Source organism: Malurus melanocephalus, unplaced genomic scaffold, assembly GCF_030028575.1.
Source record: "Malurus melanocephalus ecotype Western Australia unplaced genomic scaffold, MMel_1.1 scaffold_238, whole genome shotgun sequence".
NCBI classification, from domain to species: domain Eukaryota; kingdom Metazoa; phylum Chordata; class Aves; order Passeriformes; family Maluridae; genus Malurus; species Malurus melanocephalus.
The window spans coordinates 591004-611431 of NW_026623470.1; the positions used below are offsets into that span (position 1 = coordinate 591004).

The window sequence follows — 20428 nt, forward strand, 5'->3', positions numbered from 1 at the left end:
GGGGGTGCGAGGCCGCGGGGCGGCGGGCGGCCCTTCTGGGCGGGAGGCGGCGGGGCCCGCTCGCAGGCCGGGCCTGGCCCTGAGATGGCGGCTCCTCGGCCGTGTCCCGGTAACCGCGCATGGCTGTGGGATCGCGGGATCCCGAGTTGAGCTGCTGGCGGTGCTGGCCTCCTCGTAAGGGACTGGACACGGCCACCGGGCAGTGCGGTCGGCTTTGGCCTCAGCCTCCAGCAGTTGTATCTAAACTGGTGGCTCAGGTTGCTGGCCAAAAACTTCGGAATTGAGTTTTAATTTTTAAAAAAACAAACAGCCAAAGCTAACAAAAACCCCAAACGCGTTTGCACTGTTTGCAGGACTGTGTTTATTCTCAGCTTCTGTTGTAAATCCTGCCACTTCTTAAGAATCTCACCTTGGCTCAGAGTTTACCCGATCTGGAGAAAGTTCGTGGCAGAAGTTACAGTTGTCCCTCTGTGTTAAGAGTGTTTGTGAAAAACTTTAAACTGTACTGGTGAAAGCCAGTTTAAGGGACATGACTTAATTGCTCCACACGACATCATGCAAATACAGCTGGAAGCTGTAAAGAATCATCCTCTTTCAGTTCAGGTGAATCATCATCAGTTTCAGGTSGTACTGGGTTTATTCAGATAGGCGAAGGAACTAGAGTCTAAGACTTATGTCCTCAGAATTAAGAACTAAACTGATGTCATAATTTCAGGACTGGAAGTTAATTCCAAAATCCTCTTCATGATTTTCAATACAGTATAATACATACCGTTTAAAATTACATATAAAACTGATGTTAGATGGAATTAAGATATAGCCTCTTGTAAAGGTTCATAATTTTAAATTAATCTCCCTGCAATAAAAGTTAAACTTAACTTCAACTTTGGGCTCTATTAATAGATTGACACAACGGTTTCTATCATAGATAGATCTTGTAGAATCTTGACMGTGTAGCACCTGCTAAGCCACTACAAACAAGTTGTGGGAGCCTGACACCTTATTTGGGAGCTCATAATAACTGCTATCAGGTTGGMAAATTTCTAAGTGGTTAAGTGAAACTCTAAATTTCTCAAATATTGCAAAGAATGAAAAATTTAAAGGAAATTCCCGAGAAAAATCTTTACAGCAGTTGCAATATATATATATAAGAATGCAACCCAGCATTCTTATGGGTTCAAATCCTGACATAAAGGTGGGAAGGTCCTAAAGTGTTKGGCATGTTAGAAGTGTAAAGGACGTAATCACAAACTCTTTGAAARGAGTTCACTTTTAAGAGAGTCACTTACTTATTTTTCTGATGTATGTTTCTAATGTGTCRGGGTTTGTTATGTTTTATCCCTTTGCACAGATTTTTGTCTTGAGCCTTACTTTTAGGAAGGAGGTYTTTGATATTGCCTTTAACAGGGTAGAGAACCTTAGGGTTTTCTTACTGGAAACTTCTGGAAATACATAGGAGGAAAACTTCTGTACCTTTAAGGCAATTAGTGCTAAAGCTTTCAGGTAACCTTTTACTAATACTGTCATCAAATAGTCAAGCTTCATGCTTTAAAATAAAAGCCACCTGTGTGAAAATCCCTTCTGTGTATATGATCTGAGCTTTTCATTTCCTTATTGCTGTAATTGAGCTTTCCAGCGTGGGCTGRTCCTAAAGGGAGCAATTAGAAGAAAAAAACACTATTTCGCAACAAAGGCACAAATTGCTATTTTTGTGCATTTCAAATTGTCCCTAATACCAACCCACACTACGTAGGGTGCCAGTTTGGGGGTCTTTTGCTCTCAGCAGAAGTACTGAGGCAAATAAACTTTGTTGTATGTATTTCAGAAGGAGGAAGGAAGGTGTAAGTTACTTCTGCCATCACTGGAATACATGAAATATAACTTACTTCAGATCTTATTTGAGCTGTTAAATTATTCCTCTAGCAAGATAACAACTTGAGGGCAAAACAAAATTTTTAACCTTACGGGGAATTTCTGATAATGTTGTGGTATGCATTGATGGACTTAAGRGGCTTGATATTGTGAGTGCTGAGTGACTTGAACGTTCCTTTTGGTCATTGTGGTTATATTAAGATTTATAACATAAAATGATACAATTTCTTAAAAAAAAASCCAACSAAAACCAGAGTGCCTTGTCTTRTATTCTGGAGTGCACTGAAATGTGGAACTCACTGTTTTTTTCAGGACAGATGGAAGTTTTGTGGTTCATGATGTACCTTCAGGATCTTACGTAGTGGAAGTTATATCCCCCGCTCATAAATTTGAGCCTGTGCGAGTTGACATAACTTCAAAAGGCAAAATGAGGTGAGCCTTTTTCTGATTTGCCTCTGTGTTGATGAATTACATATGCCTGACTGCACAGTACAAGAAAACAGTGCTGTAGGTCTGATGTTCCATCTCAAACGCTATGTGTCAACTTCTTTTTACATCAATTCTAGAARCATGTTTCTCAAATTCTAGAGTCTGGTATCTTTCTTCCTTTCATATTTATGGCCTGAAATAAGAGTATCTAGTTTTTTGAAAGGCCATGTATTCRTTTACTTTGATTATTTTCTTACGCAGCTACCCTGAAATAATATCTAGGGATAAATCAGTTAATTGCTTTATTATTTGTCACACTTTTTTTTTTTCCTTCTTCCCTTTCCCATTTCTTTAATAAATATTCTGCCAGGACTTGGCATCAAAAAATTTTTRAATATTTCTGTTGCACCCCATAGGACACTTGTTACAGTTTTTGGTTAATACTAGCAGTTGCCAGTTTGTATTATTTCAGTAGCATTGTTAGCTTGTTTTTATGTTATGGCCAAACCACTCTTGACTGTCTACCTGTAACTGCAAACTATTCAGTAATACAGAAACATCTRTCTATTAAGGTGCTTTTCATTCAAATTAATATGCTTGTAGTTAATTTTTCTTTGCTCAAGCACACTTATAGTCTTAAGTTTTACGAATACAAACTTCAGTGAAAACCCTCCTTCAGTATATTTAGGGGAGGTTAAAAATCGAAGTATCACTGAAAACAGTGCAGTCTGTTTATAATAATGGCACAATTTGTTTGAGCTAAGGTTTTTTTCAAAATCTGTGTAACTTTTGTTTTTGCATTTTTTTAGTATCTTATTGGCTGTAATTAATATGTAATGAATAGAAAGATAGAGACAAAATATGGTGTATATAACCTCACCCTTAGCACTGTTTATGCATCTAAGGACTATTAAAGTAACRAATTTGATGCTGAGTAAATTGCTAGGATACATCTGCAGAGGAAAGTAGCAGGAGGCTTGGCATCTCTACCAGTCCAGTAGATAGAAACTATAGTGGGGAATACTGTTGAGGAATCAGAGAGGCATGARAAATGATGATACTTTGGGAAGATGCCAACAGGGCTTTTCTAAGGATGTTCTGCCATAAAAAAAAACCCAGTAATTCCTAGGAAGAGGAAACAGCATGGGAATAACTGATATATTTGTTAAGATCTACTTGAAAATCTCAAGTTTTGAAGAAAATGCCTAAGTCTTAGGGTAGGAGGGAAAGACATTCTGTGGATGAGTATTTGGTGAAAAATTCAGAAGGAATGAGTTATTTGGGGTAGAAGTCATCCCTGGAGCTGTACAAAGTAGGTAAATACTCATAAATCATGAAAAATGGGTCARGAGTGACAAAGATTATAGTACTGAATAATTATCCAAATATGATGCCCAGATGAAGAATACTAATGAAGAACTATGGAAAAACCTTATAAAGTAATAAAGACTGAGCTTCAGTATTCATAAATGCAAAGTAATGCACTTATGGAAAAAGTATTATCTTCACGTACAAGTATGATGTCCTGAGCAAACTGGTTTAACTGCACTGCACTGTTCAAAGCTGGATCCTAAACAGCATAGTTTTTCTTACTCATTACAAAGTTGACAAAAATGGTTTTGATTTCATAAAACATGCTACTGATAGAAATTGGCTTTTAAAAGTGATGCCTAGCTGAAACTGCATAGCAGATGGTTTTGTCTGTAGTCTTCTATTAAGTCTTGTTTGCATTTTTWAATCATCTTTATTATTTGCTAAAGGTTCTATGTTTATATTTTCTATTTTCTATTTTATTTACATTTTTCTCAATAGAGCAAGGTAYGTGAATTACATCAAACCCTCTGAAGTTGTCAGGCTGCCATACCCACTCCAGATGAAATCTTCTGGACCACCTTCATACTTTATAAAGAGAGAATCTTGGGGATGGACAGATTTCCTCATGAACCCTATGGTACGTACAGGCAACATACAAATGCTAAAAGTATGCCAAGGATCCAAATACAGCTATTTGTCAGAATAGTAAGAATAAAACACTTGGGGGAAAGTRTGCATTTTTCCTTTGCTCTTCTCATCTTTGTTTTTGCTTGCTTACAAATGGAAGGCTTTTCTATGACCTTTCCTCCCCTATATACCACTGTTAATGTACCTCCTCTGAAAATGGCCCATAGTCTCTTTGTTTGACAACATGATGCTGTTCTAGTAGTGCAGAGATCAACATGTTGCAAAATTGTAATTGTAAAAGGTCCAAGAGAGAGCAACCATTTGCTTTATTGGTCCAACTTTGAAATCTGTTATTTAAAGCACAGTACTCCCTTTTCAGGTTTCTTTCCTGGTAAGTGGATTAGTGTTACTGGCTTAGTAACTGGGAATGCAGTAGTTCCAAAATTTGGCTGTTTAGTAGAGCTTTATTTTATTTTAGTATGTCTAAAATGTTTAGCGCAACAAGTAGGCTGAAGAGGTATTTCCTGTTTTCTCTGTAGGTGATGATGATGGTTCTTCCATTACTGATATTTGTGCTTTTGCCTAAAGTTGTCAACACCAGTGATCCTGATATGAGGCGGGTAAGTACGTTCAGTTGATGGATATATACAGACCAAAGATAAGGAGATTTCAAAGCACAGAAGAGTAATAAAAACAAAACTGTACTTTAAAAAGAGGGCTTAGTCATCATTTATTCAGCTAATACAGTGTTGCTGTTTCAACAATGAATTCTTGCATTTCCTACTCATGAATTTGCTATTAAACATCACAACACAGAATTTGTTTGCCACAACTCTGAAGTGTTACAGTATTAATGGTGTTTTTTCCAGAGTTGCTTTAGATTGATAAATATAACATTTTAGAGGCTGATTTTTCTATACATTTCCAGTGTTTCTGTACTATGTGTAAATCTACCATTTCATTTTGAGACATCATTTAATAAATGTCAAGTGTGTTGCGAAGGGTATGATGAGGGGTTCTCTTTCCTTTCAGTCTAAACCACAGTTTATTCCACTCTTAAATCCAGATGTCACACTAGTTCTTCAAACCAAGCTGAACTCTGGAAATTGAATTTTTAAAAAAATTAATCACATGTTTCTTTTTTCAGTGATCTGACACTGCTTGTAGACAGGCTCTTCTGATGGTAAATTYATCAGAACAGCTGATGATTTAATTCTGATGAGATAACTGATATGACTTGTTAAGACATTTTTAAGTTGAAGGAATTTTGCTTTTAATTTAACTTGTCTTTAAAGACAGGAAAATTGTCTTTAAAGAAAAGATTGTTTTTAAGAACTAAATTGTAATGACATTCTCTAGATGACCATATATTAAAGTGGAGTATATGGAGCCTGTGTCACATTTTTCAAATTAACTTGTTTATTTTTTATGGAATCAGCACAGTACTAGCCAAATTAACTTGTTTATTTTTTGATGAAATCAGCACAGTAATTTGATTAGAAAGTTAATGATTTAGTAACTGTGTTTGTTGTAGAGACGTTAAGTACATGTAGATGCAATATATATGTACTGGTATATATACAGTGTAGATGATATATATCTATGATGTGTGTATATATAGTGTAGATTAAATTGTGGCAAAGGCTTGACTTTTCAAGTGCCTTGAAAGCTCTTAAAGCTCTGTCGTCCTGAATGGGAGAAGAACAAGGTGACAATCCCACAATAAAGTCAAWATTGCTCTAAGCATTATCCCATTGTGGATGTGCAGTTCAACTGTTGTATGCATTAAAAGTAATTCAAGGTTGGCTTATTTTAAAATGTGCTAATTCATCTCATAGAACTGCTGTGCTAAACTCCAAATTTACAATAAGCTTATCTGGATATACAGTTTTCTATTCAAATCCATTCTTTCCTGAAGGAATGAAAACTCAGCTGCAGTACTCTAGGAGCTTGATGTCAGAAAGTAGGGCAATCAAAGCATCTAATSCCTTCAAACAGCATCAAAAATTTGTTAATTTGCTATGRGAAATGTGAAACTGTTTGAAAACAGAAACGTGTGACATGTATGAGAGCTCAGATCTGAATATCTAAACAATAGCCCAGGTTTTAATATGGAGAAAAGTAGTGCTGAAAATAAATAATTTATTTCTTTTAGATTTTTCTTTATCAGATGGTTGCTCTATAAGATTGCTTAAGACATGTTTACCATTTTCCATACACCACTGCTCTTAGTTTTGGGGTTTCATGTTTCTGTGTGTAGCTGGATCTTTGGCTGTGGTGCATAAAACTATGTAGCAATGCATACCCGGAGGACTACAGAAAGTAAAACAGTGTTTGGGAAAATTTGGTGTCTTTTTCATACAATCTTTTAACAGATGCCTTAGATACRGCCAGAATTGTTACAAGCTATTAATATTATCTGATCTTTGCATGCAGGAAATGGAGCAGTCAATGAACATGCTGAATTCCAACCATGAGCTGCCAGATGTATCTGAATTCATGACAAGACTTTTCTCTTCAAAATCTTCTAGCAAGTCTGGTGGTAGCAGCAGTAAAGCAGGGAAAAGTAGTTCTGGAAAAAGGAGGTAGTTAAGTCTTCCTCCTAAGTCTGAGTTTGCACAGCTGTTTGTTATCATGTGGTGTCATGTTTATTTTCTTGAAAGATCCAAAAGCCACTACTGTAAACTTTAACCAGGCACATCATACATTATGCTACAAGTGTGGTTTGTAGCTTTTTTTTAGACTGTATAAGCTGTTTTGTACTTGACAGTAAGCAAAAGAGGACATGGCTTCAATACTGTATCTGTATAAAGTTATTGAYGATATTGAATTAACTATATTGTTCTGTAGAGAATTAAAATAAATTATACAATGTGCTTCACAGTAATAAATGTCTTAAGACAACGTATAAAAAATTTCAAAGGTAATAGAAGTGGAGTTCCTTCTTAAGATGTTTTCAATGTTTTACCCTTGCTGTTGRGTTCTGAAATGAAGAGATCATCCATTCAGAATAGAGTTGTCAATTTACTGAGTAAGTAAATTGCTGTATCAGCTTGTCATGTGTTACATAAAAAAATCATTTTATTTTATGCTGTTTACTGTCTGTACAATTTAGAGAATCACAGAGTGGGTCAGATTGGAAGGGACCACAGATGGTTCTGTGGCCCAGCCTCTCTGCTCAAGCAAGGTGGTCCTAGAACACATGGCACAGGATTGCATCCAGATGGTTCTTGGATATCTCCAGTGAGGGAGACTCCACAACCTCTCTGGGCAATCTTTAGTTCAGAGATTTTCCACTTTGTATTGCCCAGTTTTATTCTTATYTACTTCTTCTAAAACTTCTGTGGGAGGGAAAAAAGCAAAGTATCTTGCATGAAAAAGTCATTTAAGCTGTCAAAATCTTGATCTTTGTTTTTTCTAAATTACAATTATCACTTCTGTGATGCTTAGGCTTCTTACTGTTTTCTGCATGCATGCTTTTCAGCTTATCAGGTGTTATGATTTGAGGCCAAATACAGAATTTGAAATGAATTTAAAATTATTTTAAAATAAAAGAACTGAAAGTGTAGTAAGAAGCTAAATTCTGCTCATCTTATAAATAATGTTCCAAAGTATGTGGCTGTCTAGGGTATGCTAAGTCACTGGCAGAACTTCGTACTTCAGGCATGCCTGTATATCTTTTGTGCAGTACCTTTTCTAACTACCCAGAGRAAAGTTGAAAAAACTGATTGTTTTTCAGTAGTTGAACATTTGCAAATGAAAATTACAGCAATACTTGCCAAACCCGATTAGCAACAGTTCATAAATTATTAGTGTCCATGCAGTGTAGATAATGTATATCTGATGCCAAAACTCGTGTGTAACATTCACATGCTGTACATCTGATGCAAAATTAATTCTAATGCATGTATTTGTTCTGCCATAYACACAAGGGTTATAAATTTTCTTAGAATACATACTTAAAAGATATGCTGGGAAACATAAAAGTTGCATCAGAATAAATACTCTTTCATAACATTAAGTCAACTTTTAAGATATTGGAGAAGAAATAACCCCATGGTTTTTTGTGGRCAATGAAAGATTTCACTGTGCAAAGTGAGCTGCACATTTTTGCTCTCTTYGTTTTCCTTGAATGGTCTTTTTGTTTTGCATAATAAGTAAAATGTTTTCAATGGAGATGAGGATATTTGGATATTCTTGAAGGATCTCCTGAAATTAGTGTTATGTTGCATTGGTGGAGAAAAAAAATCAAATAAAAAAAGCTTTCTCTTTCAGCAGTATCTTACTGAAAAAATTATATGAAAAACAGGAAGCACTTCTTTGAAGATGGAACAATTAGCATTGTTACTATGCTATCCTGGAAAGTACAAGCCATGAGTTACTTCTGTTTAACGGTAATTAATTGTGTTAACTTGTAGTTAAYCATACTGATGATTTTTCCATTTTACAAAGATAAGAACAATAATATTTCTGCCTTCTGTCATTGTGTCTGTTCACATTCTTAAATTTGTCGTCAAGGGAGAATGAAGAATTCAGCCATGAAAAGATGAATGTCTTAGTTACGAGTTCAGAGTGAAAAAGTTCACAGGAATTGTAAGGACCCTGGTAAAACTTTGGAAGGAGCAATATTTGGAGTAGGAGCACTTTGGAAGGTGGAATATTCAACACTTTTATTTTTCTTAGAACTTTCTATGTGGAGGCAGTTTCTTTGTGTTTCAGGATCAGATGCAGTGTAACATTCYCCTGCTTTCCTCAACAGAAAATTCTGTCCTGCTCTCAGAAACCTGTTACCAGAAAAATCCAAACCCAAAAATCTTGTTACCTAAGGTTATTCTCTCCATCTTGTATGTTATTCACCTCTTTTTCAGGCACCTTTGTGATAAAGCAGTTTGTAGATGTTTGTTAGTCTGCTGCTGAACTACTGCAAGTTAAATTTTTTTAGAATTTTAGGGTTGTAATCTGTGTGTCAAATGAGCAAAGAGGTTCTAGCCAGAGTGCATTGGTCACTTAGAGTCACTTGGTCTTTTTTGTAGTTTGACCTCAGCTGATTGTCCAACCTCATGCAATGGCTCACTCATTTTCCCCTGGTGWGATGGGGAAGATAGTCGGAAAGATAAAAGAACACTCAGGAGTTGAGATACAATTTAATATGGAAAGCAAAATCTGCACACACAAAGCAAGACAAGGAATTCACAACATCCCATGGACAGGCAGGTGTTCAGTGGTCCCCAGGACTGCAGGGCTTCACCACACCTAATGGTTATTTAGGAAGACAAATGTCATTACTCTGAACATTCCACTCTTCCCACCACTCTATATGCAGAGGATGATGCCAAATGGTCTGGAACATCCCTTTGGTCAGTTGGGGTCAGCTGCCCTGGCTGTGTCACCTCCCTGCTCCTTGTGCACCCCCAGGCCCCTTGCCTGGCTCTGTGGGAGCACTGTGCAGTAGCAATGAAAATGTCTCTGGGTTATCAACACTATTTCCAGCAAAGGTCCTAAACTTGGACCCACAACAGCCACTGTGAAGATTATAACTACCACAGTCCAAACCAGCACAGTCAATTAAAGYTGTAAAGTGGCATTGGGCTACCATAAATGCCGCTAGGCAAAACTTAGTTGATCCTGTTGCAGTCATTACTAAAATGCARTGTTGACTTTCTGCAGAAAATAAATGTTAGCTGTAGTTCAGTTTTATTTGCTTATTTACAGTTTTTTAGGAGCCAGTCTTCTGCATAAGGTCTGGTATCTCCCTTTAAAAAAACACCGTAGTTGCCTTTTTTATGAGGCTTCTTGAGATAACATAAGGGAGACTGTAAATTGAAGCAACTGATACCTTAAAATAGAAATTAAAGATTAACAGAATCAAGCTATAGAAAAGCTGATTTCCTTATTGCTAAAAGGAGGAAGCTCCCTCAGCTTGGACTGGGCAACCCTGCTGCCTTCTGATTACAAGTTCTGGTACTTCTCAGGATTTGTCATGCATTGATTTAACAAGAGAAATTGGTTCATTAGTCTGCTGGAATTCTCCTAGGTTTTAGAAAGTTAAATCAGCTCATGGAAGGATCAAAGAAATCCCAGAGCCAGCAGAAAGTAAGCACCCAGAAACATTCAATGAGAGGCAGGAATTCTCTGTTCCTGGCAATGAGTGTGAGTAATACAATGAGCTCACTGCATCTTGAGGGTTTGTAGCTGAAGAGCTCATTTAACCACGTTCTGAATGAGTGGGCAACTGAGTTTATGACAGGCTGTGTAGAAGGGAGAGGAGACATTTTGCTGAAGTCTGTTTTAGTCATTAGTCATTTAAGATGGCCTGGAAGATGTTTAGAACAGTTTGAAATAATTTTATCAATTGYATCATCAAAGATGCTCAAATTCTTCACATGTGAGGAAGAAATCTAATACACAGCTATCTCCCCTCACTTTTAAACAAAATATTTGTTGGTTCTGTATCTTTTTGATGCAGTGGGGATGATAATGACTGTAAATGGGGTGTGTATTGCTTCAGAGAGACAGACTGGTTTGTGACTAAGACTTGTATATGTGAAGAGGATTTTAGAATCAAGTGCTTTGGGTTCTGATGCAACTGTCAGACTTTGTGCAAAACAYTTTTTATTTCTGTTCCAATTTCTTTTGTATGAATTATGAGAAGCTTGTCTCATAAAAGTAATTGTGAAGATAAATTTAGTAATGAATATTGGGTACTCATATAATATGGCTATTAGCTTACTGAAGAAAATCCAGTATGTAACCTTGTAAAAGAGAACCTTTGTTAAGCATTATTATGTAGTTCTTTATATGTATCTGTTAAAGCAACCCATTTAAGTAGCCTCATGTCAAGGTTTCCAAAACAATCTAGGCAATTTTCTAGTATAGTGAAAAGTTTATTAAATCACTAGGATCCATTTAAACATCTCCACTTGGGCATTAATGTAGCCTTAACTGCATAAACGTCATGTGTGATCATTAGCTCAAAGAGGGCAAAGTTTGTTCTACAGTTTGATAAAAGGATCCTATTTTTACAGGCTAACAGTGATAGTAGTACCTTAAAGGATTAAACTTTCATGTCTAAGAATGTCTGACCTTAATTCTGCTGCTATTTGTAGTTAGTAGACAGTGAATTTGTATTTCTACAATTTTATGTTTAATTTGAAACTTACTTCTTTTAGGAAAACAATCAGTATAAAATATAAGTAATAACAAACCCTTAGTGGTTTTCATTCTGATGTGTCAGAATGAAATATGGATATATATGACTATTTATTGTGCTTATTTAACAAAGTGAAGGAAAATGGAAATGTTTACATCCACTGTTGATGGGCTAAAGAATACAGAAAGAACTTAAAATTTTAAACTTCAAATAAATGGAAAAGCAGATTTACTGAGCAATGTTAAAAGGTTAAAAAGATTACATAAGCACATTTTGCACATTCTTAAGCAGGAAAAGCACAAGATGCATCTGTAGTGCACAGGGCATTGTGATCAGTGTCTCCAAAGGCTTTCTCCCTACCGGGAACTGGCACAGAAGCCAGCTTGGCAGGAACAACCCCTGTGCATGCTGTGCTCTCCAAAACTGAGCACAGAGACACTGTGGCTCAGGGGTCGTGTATTGCCCRTGCTAACTTTGCTACTGTATCCATGGGAGGGGAAGGACAGTGTTATTATGAGGCATATTCCAAAAATATATTGGCAGCTATTGCACAACTTAATACTGTGAATCAGCAGATTCCCATGTCCAGGAAAGTTCTCTGGCAGTGTTTCCTTTAGTATGTCCTTCCTTTAGTCCTTCCTTCCTTTCCTTGAAGCTATAATTAATTGTGAGGAGAAAAATTTGGAGAAAGCCCCCAAATGTAGAAGAAAATTTAAGTACTGTCATGACATATTTAACTCACGTATTAAGGCTTGCAAAAAATTGTAGCTGGAAAATGTTTTCAYGATGTTCCACAGATGTTGTTTTGTAGTTGAATGAAACATTGTCAGTAGACAAGTGAGCAAATGAACTGTAGGCACAGCCTTTAGGAGAGCACTGACTTCTTTGTCCATTTGGTATTTGCCTATTACCCACAAGAGTGAAGAAAAAGCAGTTATACCATGTTTCTTTCCATGTGGGAAAGATTGCTATACCATTCCAGACATCAAGTTCATCGGTTGTTCCCTTCATCACTACATAAAAACTGGGCACCCATTTAAGGCTCTTCCCTAAATGGTCCAATCTAGCGAGTTTTCCTCCACTCAGTTCAGGGTTAATTCTGTGTAATAGTCTTCTAATAAATACTTTATAACACTTCGAGTTCAGAGCAGTCAGTATCAATAGTGAAAAAAATAGAATTTAAATAAATTTTACTACTTTCATCATTTCAGTGGCATTAAAGACAGGACYGTAGATCTTAATGACTATTTTGAATGTTACACTGTGTGTATAATCAAGTGATTCAGGCCATATATTAGTACATTCAGGGACCTTTTAGTCACAAAATTGTCTGTAGGAATAGTATTGAGTTTTAGTCTATTTTCAGATTGAACTAGTGAAAACTTCTTGAGGTCATAAATAGGCTGAGGCATTTTAATTTATTTTATGTCTGTGTTTCAAAAGCCACGAAGGAGTATTAATCCTCTTTCATAATAAATATTGATTTTTCAGGAAAACCTGCTCACTAGTGAAATTACAAGGTTATTCCTTCAATTATCCTGTCAGTAAATTTTATGTAATCCCTTATTTCTATTAAGGCTATAAAGATTTAATGACAAAGTAATTTTCTGTGGAAAAACAAGTGGAACTTTAGCTAGTTAGCTAATTTATTGATGATGCACAAAAYATCATAGTTAGGATCATTTGCATTATGTGTTTCGTTTTGCGTGGTAGGAATAAAAATTAAAGACTCATTCAGTCAAGGGCAAATGGCAGTGAATATGCAACAGAAGGAAACCTTTTGTGGCATTTTTCAACCAAAGCTGAATTTTTGACTGATCATTTAAATCTGAATACAAACATTAAAAAGTAATATAAAAGGTGATGAAAGTAATCTGCAAACACAGCAAGCAAAAAAGGAAAAAGGCTTTTTAAAGGAACATTTATTTCTGTGTGAAACATTAGAATGTTCTCTTCAGAAGCTCTCTCGATTCTTGAAGGGTCTTCCTGCTTGTCTGGTACACAAAGGTGAGTTTTCCATTGTTTCAGAATGGAGAATAGGACATCCAAGCTTATAGTCTGGCTGTGTAGGACACAGGACTGCTATTTATCATGCAGATGCATGGAGAATACTTGGGARTAATACTTTCCATTCCTGGGACCAGAACAGAGTAAGACTTGAAACTAAATCCTGGGAGTAGGGAGAAGTTTCTCTTCCTACCAGTTCTTTTTCTCAATCATCCACAGATGTGGTTCAGAATGCTTCATCTTGGCAGGTGAGAAATRTATAAGCTACATCAGTAAGGAATGTCTGAAGAAATTGGAGATCAAACCTCCTAACGARCCTTTATTTTTGCTGTGCTAAACATTCTCTCTTAGAAAGAGGAGGAGCTCAGAGGAGAGGTGGAGCAGTTACTAAACATTACTGAAAACCAGGCTTATAGTGGAATAAGTACAGCATCCCTGATCATATGTACCAAAAGTGATGAGAATTGAACTATAGTGTCATAAACAGATTTGTGATTAAAGGATCCAGATGTTCCTTTCATAAAATTAATCTCTACCTGTAGCTTCAAAAGGGTCCCCCACGTTAGACATGAGCACGTACAGGCAATCAGTAGAGATCCTTGAGAAACTTTTTCTTCATTTTTGGTTTTGAACTGTAGTGTTGATACTTGCTCTTTTCTTTTGGTTTGTTTTTCTGCTACTTCTATTCACATGGTATTTGTAATGAATTTTTTCACTTCTCTTTGCCCTTCGTTTTTATGAAGACTACAAGGGTCTGTTGAAATTGCAGTAGCCAGCTCTGTTGAGCTGGTGCTGGCAGAAATAATTGTATACATCACTTGTCCTTTCAAGTGTTTCACTGGTAGCWACCAATTATTTCTATCACCAGGCAGCTGAATAATGGTGGAAAGGTCATTTGTCCTGGAAAGATCTGATCAAACTGCTCTGTTTTCTTTGTAATATGTTTAAGACTTTATTGTWAGGGGTTTKTTTTTTTTTCCAAAAAGTTTCAGTGTACTCTGAAGAGAAAGTTTTAGAAGGGTTTTATAGAATCAGACACAGTTCACTGCAAATGCAAGAGCTTAACATGCACTGTTTACAGTTTTTTTYATTGGGAAAAAATAGAATTGAATGAAATGTACGAAGGGTCTGGATAGCTCATCATGAAACAGTTTAACTTAAATCCCAGTAACTAACACCAAAAGTCACCTGCTGCTTTCAACCCACTTCATTAGTATCATATAGTAAAGAAACACATTTGTAAAATTCTGCTTCTCAATCAAATCTGTATTACAAAAAATCTGCATGCCTTTTTCATGCATTGTAGCTCTTTATGCATCTTTTGTATATGATGCAAYACACTTGCCCTCTGAAGCTCATTAAGTGCCTTTACAGCTTTGCAATCCCTCGTCAGCCTTAATCTTTTTGTACATTGTTCAAATTTGATAGCTTTTTTTAAAAGTTAAATAAACTTTCACTTTCTAAATTTGCTTTTTTTTTTTTGCCAAATGTGGCTACATCTAAAAATATTTAAATTTCTCACTTGATTTAAACACTGTTTGTTGGGTTTTGTTTCTCTAATGGTGTTTCATTGCCTATTGTTTCCTTATCAAGTATTTTTAATACTTGATAGATACAGTTTGTGTTAACATGCTTTTACATMCTAATAATTCATTCATATTCCAGGTTAGGAATTGTTATAAGCAGGTGTTTCTACAATAACAACATKATTTGGTTTATCAAATGCAGTCTGAACYAGGAATTGTGCTCTACCGTGTTTGCTGTTTTTAGCAGTGCCTACTTGCTTCAGTTAGCTTCTTTACGAACAAAATACAGACTGGAGTTACCAGTGCAGCCAGSTTACATTCATACCTGTGGAAAAGTACATGCACCCATCTGAAGATCTTGCTCTGCTATACAATATTCCTTTGGAAGGGAACATTAGTATTCCTTCTCCAGCCAATGCAAGGAGTATTGGTCTCAGCAGTGGAGCACAGACAGCAGGACAGCAGATGCAGATTGTGAAAATGTCCCAGCCTACACTGCAGGAACGCATGTTTWGCATGTGTATGGCTTTGTACTGCTGGAGCACTTCCAGGCAGTGTTGTCTGAGTGACCATCATCCGCGGCCCAAGTATGCCATAACCATGCAATAYTCCCACAGTCAGGAAAGGGCATTTAGCCAACCAAGCCGAAGCAGGGGTAAGTAAGAATTTAAACCATAACCCTGAGATCTGTGCATGAACTTCCCTTCATTTCTAAAGTCTTTAGATTTTTTCAGAACAAATGTGTTAAAGAGGTTTTGCAGGTTTTCTAGTCTGTACAAATTCTTAGACTATAGGTTTCTAACACCATAGCTCCTTAAAATCTTTCAGCAGTCATTGAGCAATCTGACTAATTCTTATGATAAGATCTCAACCTCTCTCCTGGGGAGAGCTGTGGGCAGTGAAATGTGTTGTTTTGACAGAAATTTTTCTGCTCCCACCCTATCCACCCCCTGTGTATTATTCATGTTGCTATCAATTTTCCTTAAACAGTAGGATCAAGAAACTAAGTCATGTACTTAGTGCGAGACAGTGAAATGTGTGATAAACATAATTTCCAGGAGAGATTGATTCCACCATCATTTGTAAAGACACATGTTGGAGTGGTGGGAGATACACGGTTTGGTAYGGTTTTTTGGTTTGTTTTTTTCCTTGGACTCATCATCAGACTRAGAATTTACTTTTGCTTACTTTAAGCCTGCCCTATGTTTTGAAGCATTATTTTCATGATTCTTCCAAGCCCCTCCCTTTTTTTTAAGCAACGCTACTGAGCTGTGAGGTTGCTGGAGAGCAACAGAAGTCATAGAATGTCTCTTTGGAAATTAGATGGTTGCCATGGCAATGCTTCCAGCTGCTTCTTGTCCCAGTTGAGAAAATAATTTTTAGACTCCTATATTACAAGGTTAAGCTACAACATTTGAAACTAAATAATATAGCTAATTGACTTAAAATTAAGATCAACACATTGCTTGTTAAATATCTTTGGTTAATTATCTTTGCTAATTATCTGAAATTGTTGACTCAAATATTTGTGCAGGTACCTACCAAAAATTTTTTTCTATTTGTTTTTTTTTCAGGTACTTGAGGTAAAACTGGTGCATTCAGATGGAAAATATTTTTAATTTACTGATTTTACCAGATGTGTTTTTGTRGTAGAAATTATCCTGAAAGGTGACTGCTATCTAGATAGGTAGTTTTTAAAATATGACTGTGAGTTTGACTCATATTTTGCAATATGCCAAATCTGGATCAGATCTGAAATGCTAGATACTTTAAAAATTTATTTTCTCTGAAGTCCAGACAGCTGATGAAGTGTGGGTTGTTTTGGTGGTCTTTAGTCAACCTCACTTTGAACAGTGTCTTCCATGATGATGGTTTTGATTGTATTTTACACGTTAGGTCAAGTTGTTGAAAGCAAACCCTTTTAAATTCTGTTAAATTTTTATACCCTTAGAATTTAGCCTTGGGCTCAACAGGAAGAGATGAAGAATTTGGTTTTTGTATTTACTTCAGTCCCTAAAATATTTTCATAAGAAATCTCAATAAATTTGTTGAACATTTGAAAAGTCAAATATTGTTCTGTTTTACAGTCAGTCAAAAAATATACTTTTGTTCATTCCCCAAATAATGGTTCATCTCACAAATACTGAATGTATAAAAAGAGATTTAAAATTTGTATTGRAAATAGCCTTACATGCAATGTGTTTCAGCAGTTAATAACTGCTTTCTGCATTGTCAGACAAAACATTCACTTCATATGCCAATGCCAGCTCATAAGTTCAAGAACGAGTGAAAGCTGTTATGAACATGTTTTTTGTTACTTATCCTACACAAAGATACCRAAGTGCATTTAGCCAAGGTTGCAAAGCAATTAAAAATCCCTCAAAGCTGCAGAAGTGTTTCTATAGCCTGTTTTTGTTGCTTGGTGGGGGTTTGTTTCTTAGTTTGTTTTCCCAAAGCACTCAGTGAGCCCTTTGTTATGTATTTTATGTCTTCTGTCATGTTAAAACTTTGTCTCTTGTGTTCCTCAGTATATTGAACATTCTTGCCCGAAAGTTAGCATTTTGCATGATTCTGGCAATGACRCAAATCCATAAATCACCCATGTCAAGCTTTTTGAAGGTCCTGGGTATGCAAGTTGCCAGCCTGTGTCAAAGCCTTTCCCATAATGACAGAGCACAGTGTCTTGGGCACAGTGATCATGGAATGATGAATTTTTAAGCTCTTGGAGAAGTAAGGAGGAGAGCCAGCAGAACTGCCTTGGACTTTCAGAGAGATTGGCCCCACACCTGAAGTKCAAAGGAGTCCAGAAARGCTGGACATTCTTCAAGAGGGAAATCTTAAAGACTCAAGAGCAGGCTGTCCCCATGTCCCAGAAGGTGGCAAGCAAGAGTGGCCTGTCTGAACAGAGAATTTGGACTGGCACTCAGGGAGAAAAGATGATTTTCTGACCTTTGGAAGAAGGGGCAGAAACCTCGGAAGAACTCCAAGSATAATGTGAGCTTGTGGGGGATAAAATTAGAAGGGTCAAAGCACAACCAGAATTCAAACTGACTACTGCCCTAAAGACAATAAAAATGTTTCAGTAAATGCATTAGCAGCAAAAGGAGGGCTGAGGATAATCTCCATSCTTTACTGGATGCAGGGGTAAACAGTGACAAAGGATGAGGAAAAGGCTGAGATGCTTAAAGTGGTTAGCAGCCAGACCAGCTGTTCTCAAGCTACTCAGCCCTGTGAGTTGGAAGACAGGAATGGGGAGCAGAATTAAGTCCCCATAATCCAAGGGGAAATGCCCCGTGATCTGCTTTGCCACTCAGACACACTCAGGTCTATGGGGCCAGGTGGGAGCTGGAGGAACTGTTCACTGAGCCACTTTCCATTGTTTATCAGCAGTCCTGGCTACCCAGGAGGATCAAATGCAACCCCCAYCCACAAGACTGGAAGGAGGATCTGGGAGCAGCAGGCCTGTCATCCTGMCCGTGGTGCTGGGGAAGGACATGGAGCCCATCATCCTTAGGGCCATCACACAACAACGCAGGACAACCARGGGATCAGGCCAGACAGCCTGGGTTTGTGAAAGGCGGGTCCTGCCTGACCAGCTGGGTCTCCTATGACAAAGTGAACCACTCAGGYGGATGAGGGAAAGATTAGGCAAGCTTTTGATGTTTCTTCCCACAKCATTTTTCTGGAGAGACTGGATTCCTATGGCTTGGACTGGCGCACTCCTCACTGGATAAAAAAGTGGCTCGATACCAGGCCCAGAGAGTGGGGGAGGGGTGCTACATCCCCTTGCTGAGCAGCCACCTGTGGTATTCCCCAGGGCTCTGTTTTGGAGCCAGTCCCATTTAATGTATTTATCAATGATTGAGTAAGGGGATCAAATGCACCCTCAGGCAGTTTGCAGATAACAAGCTGGGTGGGAGTGCGAGCTGCTGAAGAGCAGGAAGGCTCTGCAGAGGGATCTGGACAGGCTGGATCCATGGGCCATATGGATTTAAGAATGTGTGAAGAGTTTTTCCACACAGAAGAGCCTGAATCGGAAAACTTCAAATGAATGCTTGCCAGTTAAAGTTCAGCAGAATCAGAAGGATAATTAAAACTTCAGTGTACTGTAGAAAAGAAATACATGGTCATTGGGCTAGGAAACCAAGTATCTAATTAACAYGGCTAACAATAAGCCATTATAGCAATGTTTTATTTAGAAATGACCAAACTATATCTATGTAAAGTAGTCTGACCTTAAGATCATTATATAATTTCTGAAAAAATATTCTCAGAATCAAGAGCAGAGAGGGAGATGTAAAGATTTTAATTGTTTTTCAAAGTTTTCATCTACAAAAATAGATGTCCATCTGAGCACGAGTGAATGAATGCTGATGCCCTTTCTTCTAATTAAACACTTCCCACTTCACTTCTGCTCTGCCAGCTCAGATGAAAGTTTGGAAACSAACAAAGAAGCAAATAGCAAGAAAGTAAAGAAAACTGGAAAGACAGGAGAGGAGATAAACAGTGATGAAATGTATGGGAATTAAAGGCACCAAACAAAGATGCACCCCAACTTATATTAGGGCGATGAGATAAATAAATAAATAAATAAATACCATCAATAAATACCATTAGAGTGAGTCAATGATGTTTTTCAGAGGTTATCTATGGGCAGAAGGYAAAGGTACCCCTTCCCCTGCCTTTTCCTAGCACACTATTTCAGCGAGATCTGTATCTGTTCACGGCAATTTTATATTTCTTAAGCTACCACACAGTGTTCTCATGCCTTAGCCAAAGCTTGTGATACTTGGTACTAGCCATAAATTAGATATTGTCAAACACACAGATGTCAGAAATCCCCTGAGCTTCACCATGCTAAAAGCAGAGAGTATGCATRCTTTAATTTTTCCCTGTAGCTCTAATACTGGCCAATGTCATGGAGAAGATACTGCTCTGATTCTCTGTGGCCATCCTCCTGTATAATAATTGCTTGTATTTTAAAAGGGAAGAGAAGGATCACTGAGTTTTAAATGGTACAAGCAAAATTTCCTAAAACATTTGCTATGGATATTGATTTAATTGTACATGAAATGCAAATCCTCACTGAAGATGAACTATTGAAGAACAGAAATTATGATTTGATATGAATCCTGAAGTAGAGTTGCACAGGACCTAAATGTTCCATCAATTTTAACTGAAATTTGTTTCAAGGATGGAATCTGATCCAAGCGAGTTGCAGGGTGGATCAAGGAGCTCAAAAACTTAAATTTTGTCTTATCTTTAAAGGATAAATGCTAGATTAGACATCACSCAAAGGCCATGCAGGCAGACTGTAGAACTTTCAGATACATAGGAACAATTAATTTATTTAATTCACAACAGTTTTGATTTGAGTTAATGTTAACTAACTCTTGTTAATCCACATAAACTAAAATATAAATCTGTTGACCAGCCTGTTCTGCTGTTGTTTGCTCTATTTTTAGAGTTCTCAGACACTGTTCCTGATTCATTTACATTAAAA

At 37.1% G+C, this 20428-nt stretch overlaps 1 protein-coding gene across 1 annotated transcript; it reads left to right on the forward strand.

The window, feature by feature from the left end:
• The first annotated feature begins 119 nt into the window (after nt 1-119).
• EMC7 (ER membrane protein complex subunit 7) lies at nt 120-8516 on the forward strand. Its single transcript, XM_057375078.1, has 5 exons — nt 120-257; nt 2159-2304; nt 4114-4252; nt 4782-4862; nt 6679-8516. Exons 1-5 carry the CDS (start codon nt 120-122, stop codon nt 6829-6831), a joined length of 657 nt encoding a protein of 218 aa, XP_057231061.1. The 3' UTR covers nt 6832-8516.
• Nucleotides 8517-20428: the final 11912 nt, after the last annotated feature.